General features: G+C 41.9%; 1 protein-coding gene across 12 annotated transcripts in view; it reads left to right on the top strand.

The window, feature by feature from the left end:
* The first annotated feature begins 849 nt into the window (after positions 1-849).
* The window catches only part of CEP112 (centrosomal protein 112), a 415,119-nt gene continuing 389,194 nt past the window's right edge, over positions 850-26,774 (top strand). For 5 of the 12 annotated variants that reach the window (XM_061177080.1, XM_061177081.1, XM_061177075.1 and 2 more), the window contains exons 1-4: positions 850-977; positions 7,393-7,506; positions 10,410-10,600; positions 12,029-12,201. In XM_061177080.1, the coding sequence (XP_061033063.1) occupies positions 7,401-7,506; positions 10,410-10,600; positions 12,029-12,201 (470 nt within the window). In that variant the 5' untranslated portion in view covers positions 850-977; positions 7,393-7,400. Of the gene's footprint in view, positions 978-1,715; positions 1,818-4,468; positions 4,549-7,392; positions 7,507-10,409; positions 10,601-12,028; positions 12,202-26,774 lie in introns of those variants that run through there. The other 7 variants (XM_061177076.1, XM_061177079.1, XM_061177077.1 and 4 more) reach the window with 7 other exon arrangements.

Below are 26,774 nucleotides of genomic sequence, written 5' to 3'. Positions count from 1 at the left end.
AGAAATGTAACAGAAGACCAAAGAAAACCACAACATAGCAATGCAGACATGGAGACCGCCTCGAGGTGGATGAGACTTCCTGGGAGCAGCAAAAATACATTTTCCTCTTGATCTTGTTATTCTATCCAGAATTGGTAAACACAAAGCCTTTTCATATTATTTCAGCATCTTCGGAATTTGGGGTAAGTTTTTTTAGATCTTGGATAGTTATGAATGCAAAAAAAAAAGCAGTGTTCATTTTCTCCTTTAATTCAACGGTATTCACCTCTGGGTTGTGAGATACCAGGCAGTAAATTCTCAGTTCTTTAGATTCTTTCAATGTCGTTTGTCCACCCTCTGTGAATATCCTACTGCAACCCCATGTTCTTTGCTCTTTACCCGTTCTTTCTCTACAGCCCCTAAAGTGTTCACAAGCTACTGTCCGAGCGGGATGCCCGAAGGCAGCAGTGTCCAGTGCGCGGTCGGGTCATCCCGGGAGTCTAGGCCTGGGATTGGTCTAGGGGCCGCCAGGCTGGAAAGCGAGCCGGAGGCTGCGCTGAGGGCTGAGACGTCGCCATGACAACGCCGCCCAGCGCAGGGGGGCGGGGAAACGCGAGGGCCGACGCGCCTGCTCCCGACCTGCTAGGCAGGGGCAGCAGAGGCCCGGAGCGTCGCCAGGGCAACGGCGCCGCGCGGCCTGGGGGGCGGGGAAACGCGAGTGCGGAACTCCCCGCCCCCGGCCGGCTGGGCGGGGCAGCAGAGGCCCGGAGCGTCGCCATGGCAACGGCGCCGCGCGCGGCCGTGGCCGGAGGCGTGGGGAAGGGGGCGGGGCCTGTGAGCTGAGCACCTCCCCCCGTCCCGCCGCCCAGCCGGCTCCCCCCACCCCCTGGGCCTGCTGTGAGGCTGCGACTGCTGCGCCCGCACGGATTTGAAACCTTTTTGTGGCGGCGGCGGCGACGGCGGTGGCCGCTCGGAAAGCTTGCACGTAGGGGCGCCAGGTTCTCGTTTTTCCGATTTCCCCTCCGGGGTCTCCACACGCGGGTTCTCGGGTGGAATTTTGCGCTGGGAGCGGTCGCCCCGTGGGCGGGCCCGGGCCTCTCTCCAGGCCTGTAGGGCGCGCGCCGCGGGGGCCTCTGGGCGTGGGCGGCCGCTGCTTCGTGGGCGGACTGGAGTCCGGGCCGAGGAGGGTAGGGAGGCTCTGAGAAAGTTGGGGCGGGTTAGCATGTCGGGGTTCGGGCACCTGACGGGGTCGCGCCCGTGAGACGTGCGCGCGCGGACGCGGCGGGGCCTCGGCCCGGGTCCCCGCTCACCCCCCCGCCGCCCCGCCCCACCCGGGTCGCGGCCCTGGTCTCAGGCCGGCGGGAGCACTTCCCCCCGGAGCCGGACGGCGTCCTGGGCCCTCGGGGTGGGGGGGCGGCCCCCGGGAGGCCCGGCCCGCCGCCGGCCCGCCGGGCACGACCCAGTGTCCCGGGTCCGAGTGTTCGAGGGACGAGGGACGTCCATGCGAGCGGCCTGTGTGCTGAGTGAGGGTCGTGCGCCCTCTCTGTTTACAGGGGCGTGGACACGGGATAGAAAAGGCCGGTGCGGGGGCACGAGCCGCCCCGCAGGGCTCAGGCTGCGGCCCAGCCGACCGTTTCTGGGGCCCCCGGGCCGTCACTGGCCCCCCCAGGCCTCGGCGATCTCCCCCGTCTCCAGGGTGATGCCGGGGCGCGGTCAGTGCCCGGTAACTGTCCAAACACCCAGAAGGGCGAGCCGGGTGAAACAGGCACCTGTAAACCAGCTTCATGTACCGGAGGACGGTTTTCAAGTTTTGTGTAATGGCCCGCCATCTGTTTAAAGTATGGTTTGGTTGAACAAAATTGACTTTATGCAACTTTGAGGGGTGTGTTTATTTGGGGCCTGATGTATGTGGGGTGGTTCCTTGCTGAGCGGTGTGGCTGCTTTCCCAGGACCTTTAGTGTTTGCGGCCCGCTTACGCTTTGCTGACCCCTGCGACTGCTCAGCACCTTGAGGAGGTCTGAGCCCGTTTTGTAGCTGTCCACATAGACACAGGTTTAAGAAAAGACAGTGCCGGTGAGTTAGATAAAACACATGCTCCAACTGTATTATAGCTATAAGCAAGACTCACCCAGTTTACTTCTTTTTTGCGTTTGCACTAATTTATGTGACTGGCAGGCACACTCTAAGTATTTAAAACCTAAGTCAAAGATACAGCTTTCCTTATTTTTTAATTCTAATAATTTAAATCTGCAATTCTAATAAATCGTAATAAAACTTTTTGATTAGCTGGGACTAAGTAGATATAACTTACTTATAAGATGTAATTTGTGTAGCAAGAATTCTTTGAAAGTTTGGAACAATAACTTAATTTTTTTTCATTTTGTTGGAGAATAAATAAGGGATAAGGAAAAGCTGTTTTAGCGTTTACCAAGTATCACACTGATTCTTTATTGTGCTTTTAAAAAAAATGTGTACTCCAGTATTGCATGTTATTATAGCAATTATGATTGTCTTTCTATTTTTCTCCAACTTCCTTATTATTTGGAGATATTGCTGATTCATATTTAAATGGCCAAGAGGTCAGATATGATGGATCTGAGAGCTAATGGTTTCAGAATTTTAGTCTGAGCTTTATGTTTAATTTCACGACTTTGGGTCTTTTTACTGAGTTCTCATTTCCTCTAAACACTGACATCTCCTGCCTGTGTCAAAGATTTGTTGAGAATTAGTGATTATTAGGAATCTTTTTGTTTTAGCCCTAGCTATGGGTGCTCTCAGGCATATGTTAGAGTACGTGGGCAGGATGAACGGTTTAAGCCTGGAAGTACACTTCCAGGTCAAAGCTGTGCTTAAAATTCTGGGTTTATGAGTTTCCATTTGTTTGTTCATCCACTTGAATAGTTGCTTTTCAACTTTATGATCTAACATCCAGCAGTGGTATCATAGCCTTCTGTTACCAGGTACATAACTGATGGAGTTATATATGAATGCAGCTAGTTATTGTAGGAATGCGAAACAAAACCAAGCAACCAAATAATGCCAAGCCAACTAACCGATCAGAAAATGCTCTTAAGTAAAATTTATCTTAACCAAGTCTTGAATTTGAAATATGTTTCTTCTACTGTAATGCAGAAGGTACAACGACCAGTTTTGGTAAATAGAATTAAGAGCAATAGTATTTTTATTCTAGAGGACCTATTTGGTACTCAGAACAGAATTTAAAAAAAAAAATAAAACAACCACAGGCATACCTTGTTTTATTGCGCTTTGCTTTATTACGCTTTTGCGTTTTTTACAAATTGAAGGTTTGTGGCAGCCCTGCCTTGAGCAAGTTTACCAGTGCCATGTTCCAACAGCATTTGCTTATTTTGTGTCTCTGGGTCACATTTTGGTAATTCTAGCAATATTTCAAACCCTCCACCCCCAAAAAGATTACGAATTGCTGAAGGCTCAGATGATGGATAGCTTTTTTTTTAGTAATAAAGTAATTTTTAATTAAGGTAGATATGTACATTTTTTTAGCATAATGCTATTGAACACTTAATAGACTATAGTATAGCATAAACATACCTTTTATGTGCACTGGGAAAGCACAGTATTCGTGTGACTCGCTTTATTGCGATATTTGCTTCATTGCTGTGGTCTGGAACTGAACCTGCAATATTTCTGAGGTTTGCCTGTATTAGTCATGTAAAAGTAGGACATTAATCCCTTTAGTTAGCTTTTATTTACCAGTTGATTCTTCAGCTTCTGTTATGTGCCGTGGAATGTGCTGGGTACCTACTAAGATGTGTCAGTCCCTGCCTTTCAGGAGCATCCCACAGATGGTGGCAGACCTGTAAATAGTACACAGATGTGTAAGAAAAAGGTAACAGCGTGATGAATGCCGTGGCACAGATGTGAGCAGTACACACTGAGATGGAGAGATGAGTCTGGGATGTGTGGGGCAAGCTCTACTCTGAAGTGATGTCTGAGCTGCATTTGCTGATGACTCCATGCAGGGGGACCGCCTGTGTGATCCTGTAAGGAAGGGCTTGGAGTGTTTGCAGAAAGGCAGGAAGTTCACCGGTGGGGCATGGTCATCTGTGCGCGTGTGTGCGTGTGCGCGTGTGTGTAGGGAGCTCAGAAGGCAAAGGCCCTGGCAGGCCTAACTTCGGGTTTGGATCTTGTCCCGTGGCAGTGGGCGGTGGAGACAGGAAATGATGAGCGGAGCTTTGTACTTGGGACATCTCTGGTGCCAGTGAGGTCTGCAGCAGGGAGAGTTAGGGTGCGTCGGCGGTGGGGAGGGCTTGCTCTGAGAGAGCGGCGGTGAGAAGAGGCCCACGGCAGGTTCTGAGACATTTCTGAGCGTTTGTTGCTGTGTTGGCTCACGGGGCTTAGCGAATGGGGACGTCGGAGGGGAAGGAGTCAGTGTGAAACAGCGACGAGGCCCCTGACAGCGATGGAGGTCTCGGCGGCAGGGAGGACGCTCAGCGCTTCCGACGCAGGGCCGAGCACGTGAGGATGTGCTCCCGAGGAGGCGAGTTGGGAGGTGGAGGGAAGAGCAGGCCTTTTTCCTCCCAGGAGGAGGTGAGCTTCCCACGTGGAGGGTCAGGGGACCTGGAACGGCTTAGGGGCTTGGAGAGGGCTGGTAAAAGTTTCAGGGCTGCCTTGCGGAGGGTCAAATGGGAGAAAACGGAGGATTCCGGTGGGACCTCAGGGTGGTGCCCGTTTCCTCCAGCAGACCCTCAGCTGAGGAGCGAAGGACGGTGTCGAGCGGTCGCTGCCGCGCGGAGTAGGGAGGAAAAGAGCCCGATCGGCCGGAGGGGATTTTGGTGGGCGGCAGCGATGCGGGGGGAGCGCTGGGTCCGGTCCGCCGGCGGGGGCCTCGTGAGAGGGGCGTTGGGGGCGGGCTTGCGAGAGCCGTGGCCGGGGGCGGTGCCTGCCGGAGCTGGGGGAAGATCCCCGGCAGGGCGCGCTGGTCCCCGAGGGAGCCGCGGGCTGCCAGGGACGGCCGGCGGGCGGACGCACAGGGGCCGGGGTCAGGGCCGTCCGCGCAGGGGCTGCTGGTGTTGAGGTGGGCGCCCCGGGGAGCGTCAGGGGCCCGCTGAGCAGAGGGAGGGCGTCTGTGGAGCAGGGCCGCCGCCGAGGCACACCGGAGCCTTTCCCCAAACATGTGGTTTGTAAACCGGACACATGGCAAATTGGGGACCGTGCGTAGCGTGGGGATGGTGCGCATCCTTACCAAGGCATGTCGAACCTGAGAGGAACATGTGGGCTGTTGGGTATATTTTTAACGGAAGACATTTTGTCAGAAGCTCTGTGTCTGAGTTTGGGGGTCCACCCCTTTCATATTCAGTGGTTTTCTTCCTGATAAGGAAGAAGTACGAGGACCAGTATTTTACATTTTTTGGTGGAAGTTAAACATTTTACGTTTAACGTACGCTTAAAATCGCTTTCTTGTTGTGCAGTGTGATGAAGTTTTACACAGACTCAGAATGGGTTTTTATGACCTCGGGCGCAGAAGGCGCGCGGGACAGTCGCAGCGCCCCGTGTGCCCTCCTTGCGCCCCAGTGCTAACCCAGCGCGCCACCGAGCTGTCCCGTGTGCCTGCGGCTTTTGCCTTTCCGGGGGCGCCGTACGAGTGGGCGCCGTCGTACGGCACGCGGCCCTCCGGGAACGGCGCCTTGCGCGTCGCGTCGTCGCGCGTGGACGCTCACCCCTGTGGCGGGGCCTGTGGGCGCTTCCTTCCTCTCTCTGCCCGAGCGCTGTTTCGTTGTGCGGCGAGGCCACGGCGGTTTATCCATTTCCCGGGGGAGGGACACGTGGGTGTTTCCGGGGTTTGGTGGCTACAGAAGAAGAAAGCTGCTAGAAACATTACATCCGGGTTTCTGTGCGAATAGAGATTTTGCTTCTCCTGAATAAATGCCCAAGAGGGGGATTTCTGGCTCCTCCGCCAGCGGTATGTGTGAGCGGGCGGGCAATGGCTAACCTGTCCTCCGGCGTGGCTGCACCGCGTTGTGTTCCTCCCAGCAGTGCGTGAGAAGGCCTCGCGTCCTGTGCCCTCAGCAGCTTTGGTGGTGTTTGCCTTTTTAATTTCAGCTGTCCTAATAGGCAGGTAGTGATATCTCACTGTGGTTTTAATTTGCATTTCTCTAATGATTAATGATGTGAAGCATCTTTTTCACGTGCTTACTTCTCAACTGTATATCTTCTTTGGTAAAGGAACTACTTTTTTTTGCTGATTACTTTTATTGGGTTGTTCGTTTTCTTATGGTTTAGTTTTAAAAGTTCTGTATGTATTCTTGATATAGGTCCTTTCTGAGGTAAATGATTTGCAGTATTTTCTCCCAGGCTGTAGCTTATCTTTTCAACTCCTGGAAAGAGTTCTTTGCAGAACAGAAAATTTTCATTTTGATACAGTCCAATATATCAATTTTTTCTTTTACAGGTAGTGCTTTTAGTGTTATGTCTAAGAAATCCTTGACTAACTCCAAGTCATGAAGATTTTCGTCTATGTTTTCTTCTAAGAGTTTTATAGTTTTACTTTTTACACTTAGGTCTGTTATTTATTTATTTATTTATTTATTTATTTTAATGCTATTCTTGTCTGCTTACATTCTTTGTATGTATGTATGTATGTATGGCTGTGTTGGGTCTTCGCCTCTGTGCGAGGGCCTTCTCTAGTTGTGGCAAGCGGGGGCCACTCTTCATCGCGGTGTGCGGGCCTCTCACTATCGCGGCCTCTCGTTGCCAAGCACAGGCTCCAGACGCGCAGGCTCAGCAATTGTGGCTCACGGGCCGAGCTGCTCCGCGGCATGTGGGATCTTCCCAGACCAGGGCTCGAACCCGCGTCCCCTGCATTGGCAGGCAGACTCTCAACCACTGCGCCACCAGGGAAGCCCTGTTATTTATTTTGAGTTACTTTTTGTATACAGAGTGAGATTGTTTGTTTAAATTTATTTATGCCTATGGATCCCCAATTGTTACAGCATCATTTGTTGTAAAAACTATCATTTCTCCATGAATTGTACCTTTGTCGAGTGTCAGTTGTCCACATTTGTGTTGGTCAATTTCTGGACTCTCTAGTTTGTTCCATTGGTCTATGTGTCTTATCCTTTCACCAATACCACATTGTCTTGACTACTGTAGTTTTATAGTGCATCTTAAATCAGGTAATGTGAGTCTTCCAAACTTGTTCTTCTTTTTCAGAATTGTTTCTGCTATTCTAATTCCTTTAACTTTCCACGTAAATTTTAGAATCAGCTTGTGTATATCTACAAAGAATACTGCTGGGATTTTGATTGGAATTGCATTAAATCTATAGATCAATTTGGGGGTATTTAATACTACTGAGTTTCCTTTGATCTCTTTCATGAGTTCTGTAGTTTTCAGCATACAGGTCTTAATATTTTAATTTTAAATCTTTTACAGGCTGAATTATGGAAATGGGAAGCGAAGAAGAAAAATGGGAGAAGCTGGATGCGGAATTTGATCACTTTGTGGTAGATATGAAGCCCTTTGTTCTAAAATTACCCCATAGGTCAGGTAAGATTATGTTTGAAAATTACGTTCTTAAAATTAATTTTTTTTTTTTGTATTATTTAGTCAAACCCATGAACGTTCAAAATGAAAAGTGGATTCATTTAATAACAGTTTTCCTCTTAAGCTGATAAAGGATTGTTTACCTTGAGCTGTTGGAGGGTAAACAGAAATTTAGTCATGATGTCCTACTGAACTGTGGAAAGGTATTATTACCGTGAGACCACTTCTCACACGTCATGAGCTTAAATTGCACGGGTCTTTAAAGTTAGCTGTAACTGTTGTTTCCGGCGTCTTTTTCCTCCTACCATGAAGATGGTTCATCTTTCAGGAGCCTGCTGTCCACCTGTCTCTGACCCTTTTGTTTATCAAAGCAGAAAAGAATCTGTTAGTCTTACATGCTCATTGGTTGACTGAATAAAATCAAGTGTGAATGAGTTTTTGTTGCCATCTTGTCTGCAGTTCCTAACCTGTTTTCCTCTGTGAGTCTTTGTCTCAAGTAAAAGATTTTCAGGTAATTTAAGGTTTATCAGAGAGCAGTTGAAAAGAGTTTGAGGAGCAAGGAAGATTCTCTGAGTCATAGTAGGTGTAAGGCTGGCCGTAAAGGTAAATCTGATTTGGCAGCTTTTGCGAGGAGGGTTCGGAGTGGGACCAGGAGACTGGCTTTTACCCCAGTGTTGTCCAAGTTCCCTGTTTCTGTGAGGTATCTGAGTCAACTTCATATTCAAGATGAGGAGCCAGCTCAATATTAGATCTTTATTCCAGGGAGCTGCGTTGGGAAAAGGGAGCGTAGTGTATGAGTTACGCATTCTGTGGTCACGCATCGTACCAGGCAGGGCCTGCAGCCTGTCTGAGTCCAGGGTGGCTTGGTGTGGTCTTCCCTTCACGCCTCTTCCTCTGCCTTCTTCTCTTGCCTCGTTGGATGGTAACCTCTTCTTTCTTCCTCTGCTTTTCTTAAAATGAACATTTCCTGTCCCGTGGCTCATTCACGATTAGTTGAATTAGTATTTAATGATATTTCTATACTGTGTCCTGTTCTGATACTCACTGCCTTTTTTTCCTTCTTGTCTTAGATCTGCTGATTAGAATAAATGTATATTAAAATCTCTCATTATAAATGTACTTCAAACTATCCTCGTATTTCATCTTTTTTTTTTTAAAGGTGCAGTATCACTTTTTAAAAATTAATTTATTTATTTATTTTTGGCTGCATTGGGTCTTTGTTGCTGCACGTGGGCTTTCTCTAGTTGGGGCGAGTGGGAGCTACTCTTCCTTGTGGTGCGTGGGGTTCTTGGGGTGACTTCTCATTGCGGTGGCTTCTCTGGTTGCGGAGCACGGGCGCTAGGTGCGCGGGCTTCAGTAGTTGTGACTCGCGGGCTCTAGAGCGCAGGCTCAGTAATTGTGGCGCACGGGCTTCGTTGCTCCGCGGCATGTGGGGTCTTCCCGGACCAGGGCTTGAACCCGTGTCCCCTGCATTGGCAGGCGGATTCTTAACCACTGCGCCACCAGGGAAGTCCCTCATCTTTTAAAAAGGGATTTGGGGTACCTAGAATTGGATTAATTGTAATCTTTGGTTGATGACTCATTGTCAGTATGTATTGGTACATCCCTGACCCTCTTTTATGTAATTAATTCATAATGAATGCTCAGAAACTCACATCCCAGTCAAGAGCCTGAACATTCATAATAGCTTAAATTTCATTATAGTTAAATTCTACTTTTGATAATGGTTTTCCCCATTATTTTAAATAGAGGAATTAATTTTTTTCATTAGCCAAATTGTTGTACTAAGTTCTTTTCATCGACTATTATATGGATTTCAGTTTGCTGCAGGGCATATAAAAATACATAGTTTGAAAAACTGTTTGCTTAAGTTTATCAGTTTTAGTTTGTATTTTCTTTTTGCACAAAGTACGCCCGATATTTCAAGAAGTTTGTTTCGTGATTATAGAATTTTCAAAGCTAAAAATACAAAAGTTATTTAGAGACTACCTTTCATACCTGTAGTGATAAATCCAGTATGAGCAAAGTGGTAAATCTGCCCCAGGGATTTTTGTAGGTAAAACAATAAATGAATATGACCTCTAGAAACTAAGAGATTGAAGCAGATTTATGATTTGTGTTAGATATATAATCCTCAAATTGAGTTAGACTGATAAAAGATTAATGTCAAAATGGTTTTCCTGAGACCTAAAAACAATTCTGTGTCGTGGTAAGATAAGATAGTCAATAGGTCATTATATGTGGATTAAACTGTGCTACATTTTTAAGGTAGCTTTTAAAGGGATAATTATTTTTCAAAATTACACGTAAGTATGTAACCCTCAATTGATTTTAGAGAGGTTAAAAGAAATTCCTAAATAAATCATCCACAAATCCCTGAAGATTACCAGTTTTAATAAATAAAACATTTGAGATTCAACTTTAGATTAGGTTTAAAATGCTAAATAAGATTGCATTCTCTCTCTCTTGGTTTGTGTAATGAGAATTACAGAAAGATTTTTCAACACAACTGAAATTATTTTAGAGATGGTTTTACAGGAACATTTTTGTCTCAGAGATTTATTTGGTAGCAATCCTGAGATCTTATTGCTAGTTAATTGATAAAGTTAAACTCTAGACCAGGGGTTGGCAAACTGTAGCCCCTGGGCCACATCCAGCCTGCTGCCTTTTTTGTAAAGTTTTATTAGAAAGCAGCCATGACCATTTGGTGACGTGTGGTGTGAACGGTGTGTGGCTGCTTTCATGCTGCAGCGGCAGAGTTGGGTAGATGTCATGGCTGCAAAACCTAAAATATTCGCTGTCCGCCAACCCCTGCTGCAGGCTAGAGCGGATGTTTTAGGGGTCTTTAATGTAATGTTTTATTTTCTGAGAACTCAAGTCTCTTAACAGCCCCTGTGTATTTCTAGAGCGGCAGAGGTGTGCACTTTGGATTAGAAAACTGTGTGAGCCTTCAGGAACAGGAGCAGGAGTCACAGGCAGGAGGAATCGGAATCTGTACGCAAAGCTCTTACTGCACATGCTCAGGCAAGGGGCTCTCGAGGGCCCTTTCACCCACCGCCCTGAGCCAGGGACGCTGAAAACTTTACCTTCGTACATGGTAGGTGTCTTTGACCAAAAGATGCATTAGTTTGTTTCTCTAGACGTGTCAATTTATCATCCCATTTGGGAATGGTCATATTATTAAGTTACAAGTCCTAGATAATATGTTAGCTAAAACTAGTTTTTTGCTCCCTGATTCAGTTTTTTTCCACCTTGAATGGAAATCAGATATTGAGCTCTAATGGAACCATAAGCTCAATACTTAATTGATTTAGTCATCCTGCAGTATTCTACAATATTTCTAAAACAATTAAAATGAATTTTTAAATATTGAGCCTTAATTTCCCACTAATTTTCACTGGATTATGTAATAATTTATGGATGTCAGTAAATTCTAGTTTATTAAGCTCTTCTATATGTATTATTTAATGTAATGAGAGATGGATTGAATGACTTTTTAAAGTTTTTTAAAAAATTTATTTATTTTTTATTTATTTATTTTTGGCTGTGTTGGGTCTTCGTTGCTGCGCGTGGGCTTGCTCTAGTTGCAGCGAGCAGGGGCTACTCTTCGTTGCGGTGTGCAGGCTTCTCATTGTGGTGGCTTCTTTTGTTGCAGAGCATGGGCTGTAGGTGCACGGGCTTTAGTAGTTGTGGCTCGCGGGCTCTAGAGCGCAGGCTCAGTAGTTGTGGCGCACGGGCTTAGTTGCTCCGCGGCATGTGGGGTCTTCCCGGACCAGGGCTCGAACCTGTGTCCCCTGTATTGGCAGGCAGATTTTTAACCACTGCGCCACCAGGGAAGTCCCGGTCCATCTATTCTTAATGACCGAAGGTAGAACATTTTCTGAAACAGATTCAGATGTTGAAATATGAGTGTATTGTATCATGCTTTCCCTTTCACACTCATTTTATGGAATTGTAGGAAAGGGCTTTATTTTACAAATGTTAATAATGTAAAGGCCTAGAGACCTGTCTTTGATTTTTCAGCTAGCTTGTGGCAACTAAATTCTAGGTCTTCAAGTCTGTTATTCCTAGATGAAGAGATTCCTAATTTTTATTTCTGATTTTTATTGATTTTGGTTTCTCTGCCTACTGATTTGTGTGTGTGTGTGTGTGTGTGTGTGTGTGCGCGCAGAGTAGTTAATGATCACAGAAAGAAATAGGAGAGCACAAGATTTAAAAAGAACTTTTCACTTATCTTTTCATACAGCTAATATTCCTTTTGTAATATAAATCATTATTATCAGATGTATCTGTCATGTAATTTTATCATTTATCAGATTTCTTATACAGCACAACATAACTAAAATGTACATAAGTTATCCATTTTATGTATTTTAATATTTCATTGAATGATAAATTTTTATATATTTTTATGTAATTGAATTTGAGTATTTGAAAGGTTGTCACTAAACTTGATGGAAATCTTAACTGATTATCTCATATAGTACATTTTGAAAGAATAATTTTTCTAATTTTTAAAAATCAGTCCATCTATTTTGATGAACCAAATCCAGCACAAGCCAAAGGGTCCAGCCCAGAAGGATTACCAGACTGGGTGATGGGCGAGCTGGGGAACGGTGAGCACAGATTCAGCGAGTCACGGACGCTTTCTTCTGGAGAAGATTGCTCTTTGGTACAGTCGCCGACCCATGTCCACAGGTACGCCATGAACTTGGGGTTTCCAGTGTGTTTCATTATTTAGCTTGTCTTTGGAACTGGTTAATACATTCCATTTTTCCATGTTTTTTTTTATGGTAAGTAGTTGGTTTACTTTATATTTTTGCTATGAAGTTGAGGGCTATGAAGGAATGTTGTATAGGTAAAATATACAACAAACCAACAAATACAACCAAATATAACATCCTCCATATCCATCTTGAAGCTTATGCTTGAATTTTTCTCCTTTCCCCCTCATTGAACAGTATTCGTTTTGATTTAATAAAATAATGAATGCAAACATAAACCCTATTAAACTGTGCTTTCTTACTAGAGTACTAAGCTTAAATAGGATTTTTAGAACAAATAAAAGTGAACTTCTAAGTTTTTTAAGTACACAATAAAACAATTGTTGCTGTAGTATATAACTTTTGGCCTTTAGGACGGATAGATTTAAAATGGACTTTTATCAGATTTTGAGTTTTACCTTTGGCACTGTTCCCTGAAATGTTAAAATATTGGACAGTGTCAATTCATACGTCACTCCTTACCATTCTCTTGGTAATTTTAATTTTTGGAATTTGATTAGGTTAACAATGTAACCTCTCTTTTCTGCTATAAGTTTTTTTGGTTTATTCCTTGAAAGATACAGAAATCTTATTAGTAATTTGAAATGTCTTCGTAGTTGATATAGTCTGGTTATGTTTTTCAGACCTCAGGCATTACGGTGGAAAAGAACAGGTGAACATAAAGCAAGAGATCCAGTCCATATGAAATTTTTTTATTAGAAAGGGGAAACAAATTAATATGGAACAGGAAGAGGTGATATAATTAAGGACATGTTTTGGAAGAGTGAAAAGGAATGAATAGATGAGTCCATAGCAGGTGGTGTTAAATACTAATTTTTGCCTTCCTAGGAGATTTAGAAGCAGAAGAGGTGTGACTGTGGAATTTTTGTTAGCCTTGTAGCAGTAAGCAGGGGTGTAAGGAGATTGTGGTCTCTTTACAGAGACTGAGGCAGGGACAGTGTTCTTCCTGTCTGCATGGTATTTCCAGTGCCTGGCCCCGGGCGGGCACCTGTGACAAACGGCATGAGTCTTAGTTTTTGGTGAGTGCGTACACGAGTCAGTGAATGGGCTGTTAGGCACTGCCACACATTGAATTTATTCTGGACACAACCCCTCTGAGACAGGCATATTGTGGAGAGAGAATGGCTCACAAGGATTTGCAAAAAGTACTGTTAGAAAAAGTTGAGGGAAGGATAAATTTTAGAAGTTAAGAGATGTATGGTTATAGGCTACAGAGATGCCCTGTTTGTGTCCTAACCTTTTTATATTTTTACAATGCGATTAGTAAAGACAATGAAGCAACTGGAAAAGGCAAGTCTCTTTCTAGTCAAGTGCTAGAGTTTCACTAAGGCCAAGGCCAAGTAGGGCTGCAAAAATAAAACTTCTCAGGGGTATCTTTACTTACATGCTTCTCTTAATTTAACTTGATCTATTTAAAAATTTGAATTTGCATGTACATTAATTAACAGATACTTGTAATTTTACGTACATGAAGGCACTTAAAAATAAAACTAACATTTACTTCATGTAAAGGCAATACAATTGATTTAAGACCAAATAGAAAATGTGTGAGATCAGATCAGTAGTGGTGGTGGAATCTATTGATGTTCTGTCTTCATATTTTTTTCTGAAGTTGTTCCTTTGCTCTGAGTGGTCATACTGTGCTGCTGAAAAAGTTAGAATCTGCTCGTGTTGACCTAATACATCTCCTCCGTTCTGCAAGACGTTGTTTAAAAAGTTTAAGAGGCTTATAATATTTGACACATGTATGTTTCTGTAGTGAATAATTGATTGTTACTTAGAACTGAAGTTTAAGGCTGCCTCATAAATGTTACAACCACTTCAACTTGTCCTTTGAACGTCCCCTTTAATCTTAAAAGATTTTCCCCCTTAGTGTTTCTTTTTTGATCACTTTATAAAATCCTGCTTTACTTAGACCTTTTTGTATGTGAAGTATTTCTAATGGCATTTTAGATTATGCTGTTTGTGTCCTAGCCTTTTTATATTATTAAAGATGCAGAGTCCTTTTGAAGACTCTTTGTTAGGACTCCCTATTCAATACAGATGTCACCTTTCCTTTACCTTTATTCTTCCTGTAGGATATGGCATGTAGCCTCATTCTAGACACATTAGAAGTATTATGAGGTCATATTCTATCAGGCTTATCATCATGCTTTTTTCCACCAAATACACATTGCACGCTAGTAAACTTAGCATTTCACTTCAGACAGTTTCAACACATAACTAGTCCTGTCCTGGTTTTATCCTTTGCTTTCCTTTTTCATAGTTCTTGGTGTAAGCTTATGTTATTACCCATGGTTTATTTTAGAAAAACCACTTTCCAAATTGCCTTGCCATTTTATTAGAGACCTTTTATTGTATTTAATGTCAAATAGCTGCTGCTTTTCTTGGCAATGAAATAACTTGAATTATATTTGAATTTGGAGCATGGTTTTACAAAATGTTACTAATGAGACCATAGACATAGATCTCCTCCCTGTGCAGTTTGGTTAATTTCAGTTAGACAACCGTGAGATATATCCATGTAAATTACTTCCCGGTCATCTTTCAGGTGCTTACCATTGAGAGACGGTAAAGATCCTAACTGTCTTTGTGGTACACAGAGTTTCAGGTGGCCCCGAGATCCTGCTCTGGGTGTTGACAGCCTTGTACAGTCCCTCCTCCTTGAGTGTGGGCAGGACCTACGAGTGGCTTCTAACCAATAGAATATGGCAGTGGTGATGGGCTGTCACTTCCATGAATACATTACGATACATAAGACTCTGCCCTGCTGGCAGACTGGCTCTAGAGGCTTACTGTCTTTTCCTTGCTGGCTTGAAGAAGCAGGCTGCCGTGAATCCCATATCCAGAAGGAACGGAAGCTGCTGACAACCGTGACAGTGGGGAAGCAGATTCTTCCCTCATTGAGTCTCCAGATAGAACCCAGCTCTGGGCAAACCCTGATTGCAGCAGCCTTGTGTGGCCTTAAGCAGAGGACTCAGCTCGGCTGCACCTGCACTTCTGACCCACAGAAACTATGAGAAAATGTATGTGTTGTTTAAAGCTGTTACATCTGTGGTAATTGGTTATGCAGCAGTAGATGACTGATATAGTTTTTATCCTCATTTTAGAAAATTATACAGTCTGTGTATGATACATGCTCTTTGTAAAAATCTCAATGTAGACCTCTGAAGAGTAAAAAGAGTCCTTCTCTCCATGTTCTCACTTCACTTCCCTCACGAGAGGTAGTTGGCATCAACAGTTTGGTGTGTATCATTCCATAGTACACACATACCCACACGTATGTAATTAAAAATGATAAATTGGCTTGTACTACATGTAGTGTTCTTTTGCCACTTAACTGTGTCTTAATCCTGTGTCATGTAACCTGTGTAATCTTTTTCATCACAGATAATAATCCATAGCGTAGATTTACTGTACCTTACCCGTCTCGTTGCTTTTGATTCTTTAGTGTTATAGAGAACGCCTTAGTTAGCATCCTGGTCCATGTATCGTCATGCGCCTGTGTGTGTGTGGGCTATTACTGATGCCGTGGCTGGGCACAGTAAAGCATTTAATGGGCGAGCTGTTGGTGGGATTAGTAGTAGGTTCAGCGTCTTGTGCAATGGTAACAAAAATATATGGGCTAGTATGGAATGATCTCTAAGGTATATGAAGTTCAAAAGAAGTACATGAAAGTGTAGTAAGCTTCCATTCGTGTGTGTGTGTGTGTGTATTTTAAAGAGGATATATGGATACGTATGGGTACGCCTGCATGGAATATTTCTGGGTGCCACGTGCGAAACTGTTTTACCTTTAGGGAGTGGGAGTAATCTGGTGTGAAAAGTTCAAAAATTTTTTGTACACGTGTCTCTGTTATTTTTAATAATCACACATTTTTTGATAGATAGTGTCAAGTTGCCTTCCAAAATACTATCTTATTAAAATGCTTGGGCGTACACACTATTTACAATAGTGATGCACATTAATAAATCTAACCATATATAGCAAATATACAGATTTAAACATAAGAATGAAATTTTCCTAATAAGTGATCTCAATGTTTGTGGATTTCACTTGTATTTCTAGTTCGTTAAAATAGGAACCAAGTGAGGCAAGTTGTACGTTTATGGAGCACCTACTGTATGCTAAATACTCTTCTAGAAATCTTTTGTAAGTTATCTGATTTCATCCTCTCTGTAATTCTGTGAGGTTGGCAAAATTGCCCTTTGTATTTATTGATGAGGTAACAGCTTCAGTAAGGTCAATAAACTTTCCCAGTGATGGATTCAGTATTGGAATCTAGGTCTTTGTGATTCCAGACCCCATATTCTTTCTGGTGTTCCATGTAGGCATGAGTACTTATGCAGCAAATATGGAAACTTCACTATAATCCATTTTTTCTCCACTTGAGCTGTGTTAGCAATCTTGGGCGACTATACCTTTGTTCTTGGTTACTTCTAGGTTGAGCTGAAATGAGGCAGTTTGCCTTTGCTCAAATATCACTTCTGACACTTGGCAACCATGTGTCCTCAGGCAAGTTACTTACTTTCTCTAAACCCCAGTTTCGTCACCTGTAAGATGGAGATGGGGGTAGTACTAACGACAGAGTCGTGTGAGTGAAGTGAATACTGCACGTCGAGCCTCTGACACGGGACCTGTGAAAGTGCTGGCTGGTGTAACGCCATCATCGGTGATGCGGGGATGGTTACTCTAACAGGCCACACAGGGGCTTGCTTGTTAAGAGTGACTGCTCTTTTGCTTCTCTCGTTACCTAATCTTCCCAAAGGGTATTGTCTTAAGGTCCATTGGTCATTAATTATTTTCAGTTCCTAAAAGTCATTCTGTGTTCCTGAGAGAAAGAAATTAATGGCTATGCAGAAAAGTTCTGACTGTAAGTATGAATCCTGCACACTCTCAGAATAAAGAGAGATAATAGTATTTTAGAAGAGGCTTTTGGGAGTTCCTTTGTGGTCCGGTGGTTAGGACTCAGTGCGTCCACTGCCGGGGCCCCGGGTTCAATCCCTGGTCAGGAAACTAAGATCTCGAAAGCCACACAGCGCGGCCAAAGAAATAAAAAAATAAATAAAGTAAAAATAAAATAAAAGAGGCTTTGAATCAGTCTTTATTTAGATAACTCAGCAAGCCCCCTTTTCCAGGATAGAGGGAACACAGTGTGGCTGGCCCTGGTTTTAAATATTTTATCACAGCGTGTGTTAGAAGCTGCCTAAGTGATATTAGACTTCAGTTCTTGTCGTCTCTATGTGCTTTTTTCTGTGCATTATCCCAAAGACAGACACAAAGATAATAGGTTTTATTCTTGTCCTCCTGTACTGTGAAAAATGTCTTGAAGCTTCTTTTTAATGGCTTGTAATTATTTTTATAACTTTTCAGTCAAGTATGATGTGGTCTGTTAGCTTATCACCAGAGTGTAGTTAGGTTCTGGGTAGGGGAAGATGAAAAAGAATGATGTAATACCCCTTATTATTTCTACTGGAAACTTTGGTTAATTAAGAGTTACGAGTTAGGAGAAAGCAAAGAGGAGAGATGTGGAATCAATGCCGACCTTTAAACACTGCTTCACGGTGGAGGAGAGACAATGCTGCTTATTTTAGAGGACTTCACTGCTGAAAAAGAAGGCAGCAGTTGTTTACATTTCCTCAGATGCCACTTTATAAAGAGTCATCATCCAGATTGCTTAAGAATTCTAGGAGCATGCAAGCAGAATTATTATTTATTATATATTACTTTTACCATATTAGATTTAGGTTAACTTTATATAAATTAAAGTTTTATCTTTTGATTTATGTTGTGGCCTTCAAATAACAAACATGTTCATACCTTTAAGAAAGGACTTGGAGAATAATTATCCTATTTTAAATGAGTATAGAGGACTATAATTTCTTCATCTTGCTTTAATGAGATCTTTCCGTGGGTTGATGCCAGATTTTAGTTTGGCATGAAGAATCTAATTATAGTCCTGCCCTTGTGGAAAATATGATTTGCTTTACAATGAGCCTCTTTATGATGTGGTTTTCCAGGAATGCGTTGTGGCGAAGAGCTGAGACTGTGTCCTTTAAAAATGTCTCCCAGCACAGCCCGTGTTTCATGTGCTGGTGCAGTTTAAGAACATCGCCAGCAGATGGTGACCAAGTATAATGAAAAAATGTACTTATGGTTGAGTATGTTGATCTGTGTGAAAAAACATTTTTCACTTTAAAAATATTGATTTAATTTTTAGTCTGTGTACTCAAACAACTATAGTAGATAGAATCTTTTAAATTTGTTACACTCCATTTCCATATGTAAATGGCACTGCCCTATAAATAGCCCCTGCTTCTAAATTGTTGGATGAATTTATGGGGGAGCTTATCATTACCTTTCCTTCCTAGGGATTCTTTATGTCCATTGGCATAAATAATTATGGTTAGGGTTACACGTAGTAAAACATCCTTAAATATTATTCACAAAAAGTACATTCATTTTATTTACGAGTTGCCCTGTTGATGAGGCAAAGATACATTCTGCAGTAGTACGTTACGTATCTTCATGCCGTACGTATGCTACGTATACTCTGCAGCGGTGGGAATGTTCTGCAGCTGTGCTGTCCAGCATCGCAGCCACCATTCACATGTGACTGCTGAGCACTTGCAGTGTGGCTTCTGTGGCTGAGGAATTGAATTTTGGGTTTTAATTAGTTCAAGTAGCCGTATGTGATTAGGGGCTACCAAGTGGGGCTTGGAGTTCTAGACCTGGGTCTTCCTGCCAGGTGGAGAGCTGCTGTCTAGGTGGGAAGTGGGAGGTGGGTGTTGGTGCATCTGAACTGCCTCTGCCCCCGGGAGAGACCTGTGCTGTGCGCTTACTGCACTTCGTGGGTATCTCCCTTCTTTGGTGAGGATCACCCGTGATCAGTATCTAGTAGCTTCCTGTTGGTCAGTCTAAGGTTTAAGAGGACCTCTCCCCAACAAGTCTTTTTGGAAGAAAGAAAAATTAATCAATTTTCTTAAATTAATGAAAGAAAAGTCAATCTTTTTCATCATTGTGTTTGGAGAGAATGTTTAGTGAGGAACAAATAGGATTAACTTGGTCTTTTTGTCAGAATGGACACTGGTTAGGTAGACGTTTACCCTTGAGCTCTAGGGGTTAGACTGCTTCATAAACAAGGGGTGGAAACTGTTTCTTAGGATCCTCAGTAGAACAGTGTGTTTCACACACTCATGGGACCACTTAGCTGCTCATTAATTTTCAACAGTGATGTGCTAATTAAATATCATTCTTAGGTATTTACCAAGGCAAGGCCTAGTGACAACAATTTGTAACTGAGATGGAATAGCTTTGAAAATAACGGCCTTGCATTTCTTTTAGACTTTTTTTTTTCATTGAGTCAGATTTTTGACAAATTTAGTCACTTCTTCCATTTTAAAATTTTTTAATGAGTGGGGCTTTGTAATAAGTATCTCTTTGTTTCACAAGCAAGTTTCTTTTTGTGAGATCATAATATTGAACAGTTTAGTTCTGATTGTTCTTTTAAACAAAAAAGGATGACAGTAAGCTTATGTGTGTTGTAAAACTTAAAGGGAATTAAAATACTCTCTTGAGTGTTGATACTATTAAACCAGAGATATATTAATAAACGTTGATTCAAATGAGTGACTTTTAAAGCTGGTTTTTAATTTTAAAATCAAATGTGTTATTTTAAAGTAGGAAATGGGGAAAAATACGAAGTCTTAAAATGTTTATGAATCTCTGGTCATTTTTTGGTTTTGTCAAGCTTCTCATTTATTTAAAATTTAGTTTTGTTTTTCTTTTTATTCCTAATAAAGTTCCCTTTGAAATATTAAAATAAATATATTGTGGATCTGTGGAAGTTAATTTCATTTTCTTTCAGTGTTATTTGATACTTTACTGCGGTATTAATTGTTGTTAATTATTTTTATGTTTCATTGATATTTAGCAATACCGTAAGAAAACTATTCTGCAGATGGTATATAACAGTATTACTTGCTGCTCAGATGAATGCAAAGATGTGAAATCTAAAGTTAGTTCTCATTTTAGTTTTCTGATTTATAAGGCAGTAGTTGTATTACTCTTAAAAAGTTTTACCTCTGTGAAACATAGCATATATGTAAAAAGTGTATGAAAATGACAGGCACAGTTTAAAGAGAAGTTAGAAAATAAACATCCCTACGTTGCTAACCCAGCCAAGAAATAGCACATCACTACTCCAGGAGACCTTCGGCCGTGCCTCCTCCCCCTTGTCCTGAAAGGCCAGCACTCTGCATTTTGTGTTGATCATTTCTTTGCTTAGATCAAGATAGAGAACATGACCAGCTCTCCAGAAACCTCTCTCTCGCTCCCTCCCAATCATTTATTGTCCCTGCAAAACGTGACCAGTATTCTGCATTATATCAACATAGATTAGTTTTTGGTTCATAAAAAGGTGACCACTATTCTGCATTATATCAACATAGATTAGTTTTTGGTTTCACTTTTTTCCAGCTTCTTTTGTTCAACATTATGTAGTGAGATTGATCCATGTTGTTGCATTTAGCAATGGATTTTTCTTTTTATTTTATTACTGTGTGAATATATCACATTTTTATGTCCATTCTGCCATTGTTGGATGTTTGGGGATTTCCCAGCTTTTAGCTATTACAAATAATCCTGTGAACATTCTTTCACACGTCTTCTAGTGCACATATGTATACTGTGTTGACTTGGAAGTGTAATTACGGTAGATACTGCCAAAGAGTTTTCCAAAATGGTTATAGCAATTTACATTTCCACCAGTAAAGCTTTCAAAGTCTGTGGTTCCTCATCTTTACCAGTACTTGGTTGGTCAGTTTTTTTTAGCTTTAGCAATTCTAGTCTGGTGGATGTGAGTTTTAATTTGCATTTTCCCTCATGACTAATGATATTGAGCACACTTTTCTATGCTTGTTGACCATTTGGGTATCTTCTTTTGTGAAGTTCCTGTTTGTTCCCATTTTAATAAAAATGGTTTGTCAGTCTTTTCTCCATTGATTTGTTGCAACTCTTTATATATTCTGGAAACAAATTCTTCGATACATGTATGGCAAATGTCTTCTCCCACGTTCACTGGTATGTTCTGTTGAACAATATTTAATTATAATATAATTATTTTTAGTCAGTCATCTGTGATATTCTTTTTTGCGTGTGTCCTGTTTAAGACTTCTTACCTTGCCTGTCTCAAGATCATGGGGATACCTTCTAGAAGCTTCCTTATTTTACCTTTCTCATTTGGATATGTGCTATATCTGGAGTTGATTCTTATGTATGAAGTGACGTAGGGGTCATCCCCCCACCCCTCCTGTGGATAAATGATAGCCATTTGACCCAGTATCATTTAAAAAAGCTATTTTTCCCCACTACTATAGTTGACACCATTATTGTAAACCAGAAAATCTTACTTGTGTCGGTTTCTGGACCCTTGTCTCCTCCGACGGTCTCTTTGTCTGTGTACTAATACTACACTGCCTTAGTTACCGTGGCTTTAAAATAAGTCTTGATTTTTGGTAGTGTAGTGTATGCACTCCAGGTTTCTTCTTCTTTAAGACCACCTTGACGCTTTTTGGTTCTTTGCATTCCCATATAAATTCTAGAATTATCTTGCCAGTTTTAATAACACACACACACATGCCCCTGTTGAGATTTTGATTGAGAATGCATTGAGTCTGTAGATCAATTTGGGAAGAATTAATATCTTTATAATATGGAATTACTCCAAGCCCCAGGCAAACAGTGCTCTGCTCTCTGTCGCTATAGTTTTGCCTTTTCTAGAAGTTTCATATGAGTGGAATCATGAATTATGTAGTCTTATGCATCTGGTTATTGTTTTTGAAGTTCATGTGGCATGTGTCAGTAATTCATTCCTTTTTATTCCTGAATGGTGTTTCATTGATGAGTGTATTACATTTGTTTATCCACTGACTAGTTAATAGATATTTGGATTGTTACCAGTTTTTAATTATTCTGAATAATGCTGCTATGGACATTCATATACATATTTTTGTTTGGACATGTGTTTTTCATTTCTTTTGTGTAGATATCTAGCAGTGGGTTGTGTGGTAAGTGTATTTTTAACTTTTTTAGGGAATCAAACCATTTTCCAAAATAGTACCATTTTACATCCCCATTAGCAATATGAGTGTTCCACTTTCTTCACATCCTCAACTCTTGGTATTTTCTGTGTTTTAGATTTTGGTCATTGTAATGAGCATGTTAGTGGTATCTCATTGTGGTTTTTTTTTTTTTTTTTTTTAAATTTATTTATTTTATTTATTTTATTTTTGGCTGAGTTGGGTCTTTGTTGCTGCGCACGGGTTTTCTTTAGTTGCAGCGAGCGGGGGCTGCTCTTCGTTGCGGTGCGCGGGCTTCTCATTGCGGTGGCTTCTCTTGTTGCGGAGCACGGCCTCTAGGCACGTGGGCTTCAGTAGTTGTGGCACGTGGGCTTCAGTAGTTGTGGCTCGTGGGCTCTAGAGCGCAGGCTCAGTAGTTGTGGCGCATGGGCTTAGTTGCTCCGCGGCATGTGGGATCTTCCCGGACCAGGGCTCGAACCCGTGTCCCCTGCATTGGCAGGCAGATTCTTAACCACTGTGCCACCAGGGAAGCCCTCATTGTGGTTTTAACTCGCATTTTTTCCTAATGACTAATGATGCTGAGCATCTTTTCACATGCTCACTGGCCATTTGTGTCTCTTCTTTGGAGAAATGTCTATTCCAATAGTTAACTGCTCCCCACACGCCCAACATACGATAATTACTATAGACATTTCTAAAAAGGAGAATAATAGGAGGTACAAAGAAGTCTATAGCAATTCTGAAATCCAGTTGGGCAAATGTTGGAAGTTCCTTAATTAGGGCTCAAGATCTGGGTATAATACTCCATGTCTCTTGGATCCTCCCACTAGGTTTTTGATTCCATCTTCTGAGTTATCCTTTCTTTTTCATGAAAAATAGTATGTGTTTGCGGTTGGGTAGTTTGTGTTTGCAGCTGAGTAGTTTTCTTAGTCTGCTTCCTTCCAGAAGAATTTTGGGGGTCCAATGGTCCCTTTTCATTTTGTACTCTGTCCCTTTCAGTCCAAGGGCAGTGATTTTGCTGATATAATTTTCTCAAAACCTTTGTAGACCTCCTATGAATCCTATGTGTGTTCACTCCATTAGACAAAAGCCACATAACTAATCTCTTTTTAGGTTGGGTTACTTCTCAGAAGATTGAAGGACAGTGTCCTTAAGTTTTTCAGAAGCACTGTTGTTTGAGATGCACACCCTTAATCTTTTTAAAGGTCTTTATGTGTGAATGTACTCTGATGTACCACGTTTGATCTTTTTGATCTTTTCTTTTTTTTGTTTTAATAAATTTATTTATTTTATTTTTGGCTGCGTTGGGTCTTCGTTGCTGCGTGAGGACTTTCTCTAGTTGCGGCGAGCCGGGGCTACTCTTCGTTGCAGTGCACGGGCTTCTCGTTGCGGTGGCTTCTCTTGTTGTGGAGCATGGGCTCTAGGTGCACAGGCTTCAGTAGTTGTGGCTCGCGGACTGTAGAGTGCAGGCTCAGTAATTGTGGCTCACGGGCTTAGTTGCTCCGCGGCATGTGGGATCTTCCTGGACCAGGGTTCGAACCCATGCCCCCTGCATTGGCAGGCTGATTCTTAACCACTGTGCCACCAGGGAAGCCCTGATCTTTTTGATCTTAACAAAAGATTTTTTGATTTATACTGTTGGCTTAATCTCTAGGCAGTGCGCAAACTTAGCTTGGGTGCCATTTCTTAATTGCTCATATTTTGCCTTCTGGAGAGACTAAGAATTTTTAAAACCATGAAACCCCAGTTCCTTTTTCTTTAATTGTCCTTCACTTAACTTATTACTCTCCTTTTACTGTAAGCAGCAAGACATACTTTGCTTGGAAATCTACTTAGCTAGCTATAGCACTCACCCAATTCATTAGGCATGTTTTCTATTTTTCGTGTTATTGAAGATGATGGTGTGGCTTTCTACCACTGTATAAAAAGGATTTCTCACCTCCTTTTGAGCCCTTATTGGCAATGTCCTCAAATTCTAGGTTTCTACTAACAGCCTGTTCAAGTCAATTTTGTGTTTCTCTGGCACACTACTGAAAATCCTTCTAGACTCTGACCACTACCTGGTTCAAAAAACACTTGCGAATTTTTAGGCAGCACCTCACTTCCATGTACCCAAATCATTATTAGTTATCTATTGCTGTGTAACAAATTATTCCAAATCTTAGCAGCTTAAAACAACAAACATTTATTTCATGAGCATAGCTGAGTTTTCTGGCTCAGGTTCTCTTATAAAGCTGAAATCAAAGTATTGGCTGAGACTGTGGTCTCAGTTGAAGGTTTAACTGAGGGGATAATCCATTTCTGTTCTCACTTATATGTTTAATAGGATTCAGTTATATGTGGGCTCTTGGTTTGGGGCCCTCAGTCTTCTATGGCTGTCATCCAGCGGCCTCATCCACTTACTTGCTTCTGGACTTCTCTGTAGGACAGCCCACAATAAGGCACCTGGCTTCCATCAGAGGAAGTAAGCAAGATGGAAGCCAGAGTCTTTTCGTAAGGTAGTTTTCGAAGTGATAATCCATCACTTTTGCCAGATTCTGGTTATTAGAAGTAAGTCACTAGGTTCAGTCCACACTCAAGAAATGGGCATTACACAAGGGATGTGGGGATAACTGGGAGGCATATTAGATATTGCCTAGCACAGGGGTCCCCAACCTCCAGGCTACGGACTGGTAACGGTCCGCAGCCTGTTAGGACCTGGGCCGCACAGCAGGAGGTGAGTGGCGGGCAAGCGAGCGAAGCTTCATCTGCTGCTCCGCATCGGTCACATTACCACCTGAACCATCCCCCTCCACCCCCCTGTCCGTGGAAAAATTGCCCTCCACAAAACTGGTCCCTGGTGCCAAAAATGTTGGGGGACTGCTAGCCTAGCACATACCTCGAACAAGTACTAAAAATATAATAGAAAGGCATACAGCTAGAAAGAAATATAACTAGAGGGATTAAAATGGAATACAATGAAATAGTCAATGGACACAGTCAAAGGAGGTAGGGGAGAAAGAACAGGAACAAAGAAAGATGGGACAAATGTAAAACCAATAGCAAAATGGCAGACTAAATAGAACCATATCAGTGATTATGTTAAATGTAAATGGACTCAACACTCTAATCTAAAGGCAGCAGTTGTTAGATTGGATAAAAAAGCACGAACAAACTGTATGTTGTCTGTAAGAGACATACATTACATACAAGGACAAGTAAATTAAAACTAAAAGGATGTAAAGAGATGTGTAATGGGAACAACAAACATAAGAAAGCTGGAATGGCCATATTAAATATCAGATAAAATAGACTTTAAGACAAGGAGAATTACCAGAGATGAATAGAATCATTTTGTAATGATATAGGGGTCAATTCATAAGCATGACATAGCAGTTATAAGTGTGTATGCGTCAAATAATAGAGCTTCACAAATACATGTAGCAAAGGAACCTCCATACTGTTCTCCATAGTGGTTGTATCAATTTACATTCCTACCAACAGTACAGGAGGGTTCCCTTTTCACCACCACATCCTTTCCAGAATTTATTGTTTCTAGATTTTTTGATGATGGCCATTCTGACCAGTGTGAGATGATACCTCATTGTAGTTTTGATTTGTATTTCTCTAATAATTAGTGATGTTGAGCATCTTTTCATGTGCCTCTTGGCCATCTGTATGTCTTCCTTGGTGAAATGTCTATTTAGGTCTTCTGCCCATTTTTTAACTGGATTGTTTGTTTTTTTGATATTGAGCTCCATGAGCTGTTTCTATATTTTGGAGATTAATCCTTTGTCCATTGTTTCATTTGCAAATATTTTCTCCCATTCTGAGGGTTGTCTTTTCGTCTTGTTTATGGTTTCCTTTGCTGTGCAAAAGGTTTGAACTTTTATTAGGTTCCATTTGTTTATTTTTATTCTTATTTCCATTACTCTAGGAGGTGGGTCAAAAAAGATCTTGCTGTGGTTTATGTCAAAGAATGCTTTTCCTTTGTTTTCCTCTAAGAGTTTTATAGTATCTGGTCTTATATTTAGGTCTTTAATCCATTTTGAGTTTATTTTTGTGTATGGTGTTAGGTAGTGTTCTAATTTCATTCTTTTACATGTAGCTGCCCAGTTTTCCCAGCACCACTTATTGCAGACACTGTCTTTTCTCCATTGTATGTTCTTGCCTCCTTTGTCGTAAATTAGGTGCCCATATGTGAGTGGGCTTATCTCTGGGCTTTCTGTCCTGTTCCATTGATCTATATTTCTGTTTTTGTGCTAGTACCATATGGTCTTGATTACTGTAGCTTTGTAGTATAGTCTGAAGTTGGGGAGCCTGATTCCTCCAGCTCCATTAAAAATAGAACTATCATATGACCCAGCAATCCCACTACTGGGCATATATCTTGAGAAAACCATAATTCAGAAAGAGACATGTACCACAG

The sequence above is a fragment of the Eubalaena glacialis genome, chromosome 19 (assembly GCF_028564815.1).
Source record: "Eubalaena glacialis isolate mEubGla1 chromosome 19, mEubGla1.1.hap2.+ XY, whole genome shotgun sequence".
NCBI lineage: Eukaryota > Metazoa > Chordata > Mammalia > Artiodactyla > Balaenidae > Eubalaena > Eubalaena glacialis.
Note: the sequence above shows the minus strand (reverse complement) of the source record. Positions and strands in the feature narration are given on the sequence as shown.